The sequence below is a fragment of the Ostrea edulis genome, chromosome 6 (genome assembly GCF_947568905.1).
Source record: "Ostrea edulis chromosome 6, xbOstEdul1.1, whole genome shotgun sequence".
Taxonomy (NCBI): domain Eukaryota; kingdom Metazoa; phylum Mollusca; class Bivalvia; order Ostreida; family Ostreidae; genus Ostrea; species Ostrea edulis.
The window spans coordinates 9,464,388-9,474,806 of record NC_079169.1 but is presented as its reverse complement, the minus strand read 5'-3'; the positions used below and the strand labels follow the sequence as shown (position 1 = coordinate 9,474,806).

At 35.1% G+C, this 10,419-nt stretch overlaps 2 protein-coding genes across 2 annotated transcripts in view; one reads left to right on the top strand and one right to left on the bottom strand.

Moving 5' to 3' along the window:
- Positions 1-337: 337 nt before the first annotated feature.
- Positions 338-9,663, bottom strand: LOC125646472 (stromal cell-derived factor 2-like). Its single transcript, XM_048872793.2, has 6 exons — positions 9,490-9,663; positions 6,182-6,297; positions 4,237-4,319; positions 3,953-4,092; positions 2,480-2,561; positions 338-2,182 (listed from the first exon to the last, which is right to left on the bottom strand). The coding sequence occupies exons 1-6, from the start codon at positions 9,578-9,580 to the stop codon at positions 2,014-2,016; spliced, it is 681 nt and encodes a 226-aa protein (XP_048728750.1). The 5' UTR covers positions 9,581-9,663; the 3' UTR covers positions 338-2,013.
- A 37-nt stretch (positions 9,664-9,700) lies between these two features.
- LOC125646467 (alanyl-tRNA editing protein Aarsd1-like) overlaps positions 9,701-10,419 on the top strand; it is a 37,353-nt gene continuing 36,634 nt past the window's right edge. Inside the window, exon 1 of the mRNA XM_048872787.2 lies at positions 9,701-9,787. Coding sequence (XP_048728744.2) covers positions 9,746-9,787 — 42 coding nt within the window. The 5' untranslated portion in view covers positions 9,701-9,745. The remainder of the gene's footprint in view (positions 9,788-10,419) is intronic.

Genomic DNA, 10,419 nt, shown 5'->3' with positions numbered 1-10,419 from the left:
GAAAAGCACTAAAAATTCCCCAAAACATTTTTTGTCCAATAGTGTTGGATCTATCAAAATAAATGAGGGTTCAGAGGAAATAACTATATATATATATAAAGTACATTAACCAACAGCAAATATTATGAGCAAAACAAAATTACGTACTTCTCTACTGAAGATACACATATACAAATATACAGTGTTAATTAGTTATTCCGTTTATTTGGTAGCCTAGATAGTTTTAATGCTAGTTGTGATTTTGAATTGTTCAATGCATTATTTCATTCATTGACCATCCTGAGGAAGGGACGGGTCGTCCTGCATTTGATATAAAACACACTGAATAACACAAGACTGTTGGAAATAAAAGTATAATTTCTTTCAATACACGAAAAACGTGCAACATGTCAGGTCATCATCTACAGTTGTATTTACTCATATACACCATGCATGCACTATATGAAGAGTGCGATCATATGGAACAAGGTACAGAAAACAGATTGCTAATAAACAATGTGAAAACCCATGCAGATGTATAAAAATTCCGCGAACTCTTAATGATAAGATGATGTTAAATAAGGACACACATCATTTATGGACTGCTATGACCTCACCAACAGTGAGATTTAAGTATGCTCAATGGAAATTTTAATACATGTAGCAGTAGTTTCATGGTCCAATGTCTGAAATATCACTTATACAATGTACAAACTTCAATATTATCGCATTAGTCATGTAGCACATACATGTAGCATTTACAAACTTCAAAAGTACTGCATTGGTCACATAGCACATAGCATTTACAAACATACAATAAAGAAAAGTCATCTGACAAACAAGACAATGGAGAAATATATTCATTTGATCTTTGATAATTGAATAACAGCTTGGTCTATTTCCAAATAAAATCAATGAAATAAAATCTACGAATCTTGGGAGAACTGTTGAACACAGTGATATTTATAAATCTGATTAAATCACAAAGCCAGAAAGTTTTCGGGGAATAAGCAATGTCAGGCTGCCATCCTTTAATATGTCCTTCATACAAAATCACCCTTCTTAAGATGAATCAATAAAAATATTTAATAAGTTGAGTATCAAATCATAGAACTAACAAATGAACAATGTGTTGAATGAAAATAATCAATAAATACATTTACTAAAGGGCATAAGAAACCACTATATATGTTAAAACCAATGCAAGGGCAATTCCAGAACATTTTCAAAAGGAGGGGTGGGTGAGGTTGTGACCAAAGAGTGAGTGGGGGTGGGGGGGTGGGGGGTGGTGGTGGTGTTGATTGGGTTTATAAATTTCAAAATGGCCATTTTTGTTTCAAGTGGAGTAGAGGTGTTCGGGGAATATGCCCAAAAACAACCCACAACCCCCCCCTCACAAATCCAAAATTCAACGAATCGCATATAATAGATTCAAAGTTAACATTAACAGTGAGAAAATGGAATGAAAGTATGCTACAACATAGTACACAGAAAAAGAAATTATTAACACTTTTAGCTGAACAGTAGCTTTCTCGAGAGAGATAAAATGGGATACAAGAGAGCTACATACCCTCTATCATAAAAACCCACAAAATTGGGAGCAGCTTTATCTGTACATGATTTGGTCAACATATTTCCCACACCACTGCATAACTCAGAACATTCATTATCATCCATTTCAAATGAAAGCTCCCCGATTCCAATAAATTTAGCCTGTGAATGGTGTGAAGAAAAAGTTAGCTGCACTGTGAATTACAGATTTTTATTTTCTTTAAAATTTTACAACAGATGGATCTGTAGCTCTCTGGTCTAATCTCAACTTTGTCTGAAGAGAGCTACAGTTCTGCAAATACAACTATTTCAAATTCAGAGAAGAACAAGATATAAATGTACCATTCAAACACACACAATGATCAATTACTTGGTAACACCTAACACTCATACACAGTAAGTTCACTTTTTCATCGCTGACTTCGTTATAGTACAATCAATACATTAAATAATGATACTCCCATATCTAAAGTTACATTATCATCACAATTCATCATGAACATCCTTTGTCCCTTGGGGTGGTTCTGAGGGTTTGATGAAGATGCCCTCTGCTGCCTGCCAGTAGTTCATTTCTGATGGGGAGGGGTACCCACTAACTTCCCTCTGCCCATGAATTGGTCGACCAAAAGTGTCCCCTGCCACATGCAGGTAACTGAAACAAAAATGATATGAATTTAATTGTTATATAAAATTATTTATAGAACTTTAAAACAAAAAAAGGAAAATTCATTATACTGTATGATTGTGCAAAGATCACTCAAATCACTTATCATGTCATTCACTTTGTTTAAATTGACCAAAAAAAAAGAAAGAAAAGTTTTTACATTTGAAGATAACACATGTAAAGAAAATTGATACAACAATCTTCCTTGATATTTAATGTTTAATGTACCCTAGTAGCTTTCATTTCAAGTTATGCCTTAATGATTTTTCACAGTTTGGGACTTACTGTTCTGTAACAACATTTTTAATCCTGATTTTTTCATTTCTACTCCAGTATTTTCCAGAACAAGTAACAACCCAGTGATCACCTGCAAATGAAATATCAAACATATGAAACAAAATTCAGAGTAACACAGCATTACTCACAGTATCATATGAAAAAATGGCACCGCCAAACTGGTACATGACATGATCCAGGAATTTGAACAAGTGTCCATTCGATTTATCCCTGTGAGCTCGAAATGAAAGACACCACAGAGTTGTCCACTTCTGCTTCATACTTAGATATTTTATTGAAAGTAGACATTAACGGCAAACTGACAACTCAACTGTATGACAAACGGGATGATTTCAGCTTCTCCATCGTCAACTTCCCATATTTATGTAGCAATTTTCCATTATCACCTGCATATGGTGTTTATATCTCTCAACTGATTCGATATGCAAGAGCTTGTTCTGCGTATAGTCAGTTTTTAAATCGAGGCAAGCTACTGACAAACAAGTTGATGGTACAGGGATTTCAACAGTCTCGATTGAAGTCAGCATTTCGCAAATTCTATGGTCGTTATAACGATCTAGTTCGTCAATACAACCTATCATTGGGTCAAATGCTGTCTGACATGTTTCATACCGATTATTAGGCAATTCTTGGCACACTGATTTTGACTACGGATAACACCGTTTACCTGATCAGGATATAGGGCTCACGGCAGGTGTGAACGTTTGACAGGGGATGCTTACTCCTTCTAGGTACCTGATCCCACCTCTGGTGTGTCCAGGGGTCCATGTTTGCCCAACTATCTATTTTGCATTCCTTATATGAGTTATGAGATTGTATTTTGCATTCAATAAATCTAAGTCCAAGGGCTTTAACTCCTTCAAAAATAGTGGAACGGCATTTCCCTTGTACTATGCACATCTACACATTGTGATCTTTCTTTGTACCAAGTTTCATCAAAATCCCCCAAAGAGTTTAGGAGGAGTTGTGAAGACAACGTATTTTGAATGAAAAAAATTAAGCCCAAGGACCACAACCCTTTAAAAAACATTGGATAGCATTCCCCTTGCAATATGCACAGCTCCACATTGTGATCTTTCTTTGTACCAAGTTTCATCAAAATCCCCCAAAGGGTTTAGGAGGAGTTGCGAAGACCAAGTTAAAGGGACAGATAGACAGATGGACAGACAGACGACAGTGGTATAGCATAATACACCCTAATTTTTTTGCTGGTGTATAACAATACTTATCATATGGAACAAATTTCACAGTAAACAATGAATTAATTATAATATGAAACATTTCAAAGCAACAAAGAATTATTGACTACCCCCGGTAGTAATTACTATTTGAAAACTGAAGAGATTTTGAATCACCCCATATATCTCCAACTCATGGTTTTCTCACTGGTTCAATCTTGACTTTTTTTTAACATACTGGTACATGTATTCGGAATTAATTTTTGCTTTGTAACAAGTTTACCTTCATCCCCTTCTCCCTCTTCCCCAAAGGCACTGACTTCCAGATTTCTAGACAGAGGAGACTGGAAATGATGACTGTGTAGATTTCTGCGAGTTGACACATGCAGTAGCCGTACTGTTTGTCCACACTTGACTGGATTTCTAATTACACAGAGAAAAAATACCCCATATAGATGTATCATGTCAAACATATGTATGATATTTTCTATTTGCAAGATTTGAATTTTGGCAAAGAAATTTGGATATTCAATCAATTTAATATATATAGATTTTTTAAGAAATTACCCTCTGATGCAGTTTGTCCCTGTTTTGGCCCGAATTTGCCAATAGCTATTATGATCGTCTGTTGAATCTACTGCTGTCACAGACTGAAAACATAAAGTCAAAACAGTAAAAAATAAATATTAATCAAACCCCAATAGCAAAAATAAAAATAATGATAATCTATACATTATCAGCAGAGGTGTGAAGGACTATCATGCAATCTAGTCAACAAAAACTGGCATCAATTAAAATTTAAACCTAAAAGGAGTTGTCAGAAGACAACATAGCTCGAAGGGAAGTATGCCTCCACTTTCCCAGTGGTTCAAAAGAAGACAGTCAAGGTTCAAGTTTTATAATAAGAGGGCTAAGTCCAAGGTACAAGGTCAAAATTTATGGTACCAAATGAAAGACCTGGTCATGAGGAACCTATATCTGTAAAATATCAAAGTCCTATCACTTTTGTTTCAAAAGATATCGAAGATTAAAGTTTTTGCAAAGTAGGTCAAAGTCCAAGGTCAGGGTTTTGCTACCAAATGAAAGGCCTACATGGTCATGAATAATCTGAAATATCAAAGACCAATTCCATTTGGATTAAATGATTAATCTAGTCAAGGTTAAAGTTTTTCCTTGAATGTGTGACTCTTGACAGCTACACCGGGTCATGATAATAGCTCTCCAAACATTTGCCCCAGTCTGCAAGAGCCATATTGATGAGAAAGTCAAGGCACTGCATTCAAAACAAAAACAAAAAAAGATGTCAGTCAGGTGTTTTCCATCTTCTCTAGTCAAGAGTTTTCAGTCCACTTCGCTCCCCATAAATGTTTATAGAGAGCAGAGTGGACCAAAAACCCTTGCCTAGCGAAGATGAGTGTTGTCATTTTTTAATAATTTCAAAGGTAAACATGTATAACGCCGAACTCAAGCCCTAACCTTTAATCTTCTGCGTACTCAAATCCTATCATACTCAATTAAGGAACAAAATATTCCAACATCTTTGTAGTTGTTGAAATTATGTTCTAATATCACACCAGAAAATGTGTGTTAATGGGATGGCTTTACTGCAATCACAGAAAATGTGTGTTAATGGGATGGCTTTACTGCAATCACAGAAAATGTGTGTTAATGGGACGGCTTTACTGCAATCACAGAAAATGTGTGTTAATGGGATGGCTTTACTGCAATCACAGAAAATGTGTGTTAATGGGATGGCTTTACTGCAATCACAGAAAATGTGTGTTAATGGGACGGCTTTACTGTAATCACAGAAAATGTGTGTTAATGGGACGGCTTTACTGCAATCACAGAAAATGTGTGTTAATGGGACGGCTTTACTGCAATCACAGAAAATGTGTGTTAATGGGACGGCTTTACTGCAATCACAGAAAATGTGTGTTAATGGGATGGCTTTACTGCAATCAAAGGCTTCGAGAAATGAAATTAGTGACCAGTGCTGGTTTCTCAATCACAGCATCAATTATTACATTCTTTTATTGTATCAAACAAAGATTTTGCCGATTCCTACGTTTTTTGAATTGCTGTTCAGTGGTCACCACATCTAAATGACTGGTTGTCAAGAATATTTTTCCACAGCACTGAAAGCACTGTTGAAAATCCATTGTATCTCACTAACTTATCTCACCCGAAGAAGCTGGAGCAACGATCAGTATTAAAATTATTGACCAGTACAAGTGTCTAATTGATGTTACGAAAAAAATTATCACTGACATCGTAAATAACATACCTAGTCCTACATTAAGTATCCTCCAGTTAGGGCACTTGCACATGTGTACGTATGCGATTGTCATTTTCATTTTTTTTTTTTAAATCATTAGGTGCCTAATGACATGTGACTAAAATTTTAAAACTAGACAGTAAAGTTGGGATTTCAGAATGATTATGTTGGACTGTTGATATAATAAATTCTAAACCTGGCAGTAAATGACTGAATAAATTCTTTATTGCAAACCTGTTGTCCACTTCCTGATCCATATTTGACATCATGCGAGTGCAATCGAACACCGTGGTATGCATTTTTCAGCTTCAGGGATGATCCACAAGTAACAAATTCATAGTCAAATCTCCCTATAGAAGTCAAAGATCAAGAAAGGAAATATGACAATGGATAACACACAATAGCACTGCATGTAATAATGAACATAACAAAACAATGCAGATCATGTATAGTTAATAATGAACATAACAAAACAATGCAGATCATGTATAGTGTAGTACATGCTAATTGATTGTAATGGTATGTATGATCAGTAATGAAACAGATTGAGATCTTATTGTAGCATGATTATCTAGAAAACTTCTTGTGATATGAATACCATGGGGATCCGGGTTAGAATAGGTCCTCAGTACCCCTTGCTTGTCATAAGAGTGCTTTGAATGAGACAGATTTCCTGTGTCACAGCAGGTGTGGCACGATAAAGATCCCTCCCTGCTCATAGGCCGCAAGCGCCGAGCATAGGCCTAGATTTTGCAGCCCTTCACCGGCATATCTCCATATGAGTGAAAGATTTTCGAGAGGGGTGTTAAACAATATTTAATCAATCAATCTTGTGATATGAATCCATTTTCATGCCATTTCAACAATTTTAATTTGACAGGCAGAAAAGTTTATAAAGGAAAACTAGGAACAGCTTCAATTGAAGCATCTGTGTTCAAAATATTTCCATACAGCTTCAAATCACCAGATTAAGTTCTTTTTCATTCTCTGTACACACCTTTGATTGGAAAGCCACTATGGTACTGAATGAGAATGGTTCTAAGATGCAATTTGTGAGACTGTTTCTACATGTACTATCTAAATCTACATAACCAATATTTTCAAAGTCTTTACATGAATTTATTAACAATAAAACACTAATTTTATACAATACAGCAAAATAGCAAAGCACTCAAAAATACTAAAGTTTAATATAAACAATCCACTCATGGGATATACAGATAACCTAAGGTGGAGTGAAATGGAGAAAAAGTAGCTAGCTTTGCCACTTGCCCCTCCTTCAGCATGTTCAGACAAAATATTATTTGTCATCTTTTGTACTCAGTCAAATTATATATTTGGATAGCTGTCAAACAGGTTCTTGGACAAGCTATGAAGTGGGTGTTAACATTAATAATAGAATAAATAACTAAGAAAGGATATTTTACCAAATATTCAATACATACTTAATCGGGAAATCATATGTTAGATTAGCACACATTTTTGTAGGTCATACTCAGCATTGTCACTACACAAGAATCTGCGTCCTACATGCAGAAAATTCATTTGGGACGCAAGTTTGTCTGATATGGCGAGTCCCGCGGACGCGTCAGTGATGGTCACAGACTCCGAGTGAAAATCATAATTTTTTTTAGAAGCCCTGATATTGTGTATTAATTAAAACTTGTAGTAGGAAAATTTTTTAGGTAAAATGTTACGCTCTAGTGAACCGAAATAATACCACCGAGTTCACAGTGTCCCAATCCGACTTGTTTGTTTAACGTCAGCCAATACGTCAGCTTCGAGATAAGAGCTCTCCTGTTTAGGAGGTACATTTAGTAGAACTTTGAGGGCCTAAGTGGAACAGAGTGAACCTACCGTCAGTGAGGAAGACGATAAAATGTATTAAAAGCGGCTTCTCTTTCAATATTTAAATGTTGGAAATACAAAATACTATTGAAAGAAATGTTTTACAAAAGCAGAAACATAAAAACAATGTCATATTTGAAAGTAATATCCTGGACATGATACCTACGACCAACAAAATTACGTGATATAATAAAAATTCCATGTATTTAATTACTCCCTGAATACTTATCACTTACTTAGTTACTCCCGCATGTAAACAAGATGTTTCGCGCCTTACTATGTACGAGAGTTCTTCAAAGGGAAATAACTCGAACGTATCTCGAAACCGGCGTATTAGGTGCGAATTAGAATATAATATTCAAAACATAATTAGATAACATGCAAAATGAAGAACGTTTTGCCACTAGCAGTTATTTACTCTTATTTCTTTATTTATTAGTTTGTTTTACAAATCGGGATCTATATTTAAAAATAAATGTTTGTCTTCCGGTAGCCATTTTTATTGGAATAGAAAGTAGCGTAATTTGTAAACTTTGGTAGGTTTTTCAATTCGTCGGCAAACAAAACTAGTACGCATCTATTTTATCACAATGATAATTTGATTAAAATGCGGTTTAATTTTGAATAGGGTTGTTGTTATGAAAGGAGATTCGGGGAAATAATTCTGTTGGCGTGGACAATTAGTTGTCCGAGGCCAAGTCGCGAATGATTAAAAATAAATCTTAAAATTGATGTGTTTTCTACTGCTTCCATATTAATTCTCTTATATAAAAAGACTCATTAGATATCCATGAGTCCGGGACTATTCTTCAATAATTTCTAGTGTCAGATAACCCTGTCATACTGTAGGCCGAATTTGGCCTTGTACAGGTTGGGAACACTTCCCCTATAGCGAGATATTCTCGCTAAAACGTGATTATCCCTCTTTAGCGAGAAATAAACATTACCATAAACAGGTGTTTTGGCGTCTTCTTTGAAAATAATGGCAAATTCCGTGCATTGCTGAATAAGTGCGACACACACTCAACATGACGCAAATTGTTTCTATGAAATGGACAACATAGTCAAGAAATTGCATACCAAAGTTGTTGCGTAAGAGGGAAGCAGTCTGAAATCCAATACACATCGTGAGTGTTTTTGTTTTGACTAATATATTTGTAGAAGTATCAGACATTTTAGCACTTTTTCTTCTTTTCACATGAAACACGAAACGATGTACTCCACGTGTGTTTTTCTCTCTTGTACGGGATATATTTACTCTCGCTAAAGAGGGATAATTGCGTTTTAGCGAGAATATCTCGCTATAGGGGAAGTGTTCCCAACCTGTTGTATTTCACAGGGTTATGACACAATATGAACAAACTTATATTGTATGGAGTACTCTAAGATTGTGTCAGAACCCTGTGTTCTAAATATGAGAAAGTCTAACACAGAATAAAATGTCTCACTTCCCACTTTTTGCAAAAACATACAATTTGACACTTTTATTATTTTCTAACAGCAACAATGAAATATATGATATATATATATTCAACATTAACACCACATTTGCTCATATATTAGACGTCAACCATCACAATAATTTTAATAATAAGAAAATTAAAATTTGTTGTAGGCCTAAAAGAGGAATGTTCGCACTATGCAGCGAAATTATTTGGATTTAAATGAATCAATGTCAAATGAAAAGAAATTACCATATGTTTTGTCCATCAAAACTGTCAGGAAAAATATTAAAAACGCCCTTTTCATTGCCTCAACCGTTCCGATACACGAGTAAACCTCCATTTTTAACGGAAAACCTTGGTCTTTATCTTCAAATCACGGGGAAAATCGAAAAAGTTTCCGATAATATGCCAACTTTATCTATCTTCTTACCAAAAAGAGTTCTCACCGGCAACGTGATAAATTTTCATTGGTTACTGATTTAATTGTACTTTCACTTTCAGTTATATGATGGCACTCGCATGCCAGGAAAACAGCTATTGCAAGGAGGTAAATTAAAGCGGTATTTATTGCAATCGAATGGAACACAGAAATAGATTACTTCTAGACAATGAGTATATTATGTTTATTCACCAATCAACTGCCTTAGGGGGATTTATATACAAGAAACATTGGTGCAAGTACAAAATTTATTTGTTCATATGGGCCAGATAGGTTTTGGGAAGTGTAAGAACTAAAATTTGACTTCTTCCCGGGAAAAGAAAGGTGTTTTGAAGAATTCCTTTAAATTACAACGCAAAGGCTGTAAAATAATTTAAATTTAGAGGCGTTTCGATCAAACATGGAGGTGAACAAACTAAGTAAAAATAATTGTCTATTGCGAGCAAGCTTAGGCAATGATGCAACTAGTCTTATGATTTTAACTTCATTTGCAATACACAAGTCAACACTGAACAGCAGTTCATGCATGATTGTCTGATTGATTGATAAAGCCTCGACTGAATATAAATCCTTAAAATGACAGCAGCCCATACACCATGCCTATACCATGTATAGATACAATGCATGTTTGTCTGATCAATTGATACACTTAGTCCCAACTAAAAATAACTTCATATTTGCATTCGCTCTTTACCATCACAGGAAAATTTCTGTTTTTGGCAGTGTCTGTAAAGTCAGGT

Excerpts from the sequence above, each read along its gene's own strand:
- LOC125646472 (XM_048872793.2), bottom strand. The coding sequence starts at position 9,580 with ATGGAGGTTTACTCGTGTATCGGAACGGTTGAGGCAATGAAAAGGGCG. Across the intron at positions 4,320-6,181 it reads GATCAGGAAGTGGACAACAG|TCTGTGACAGCAGTAGATTC; the intron begins GTTTGCAATAAA and ends TTATGTTTTCAG. Across the intron at positions 2,183-2,479 it reads AAAAATGTTGTTACAGAACA|TTACCTGCATGTGGCAGGGG; the intron begins GTAAGTCCCAAA and ends TTTTTGTTTCAG.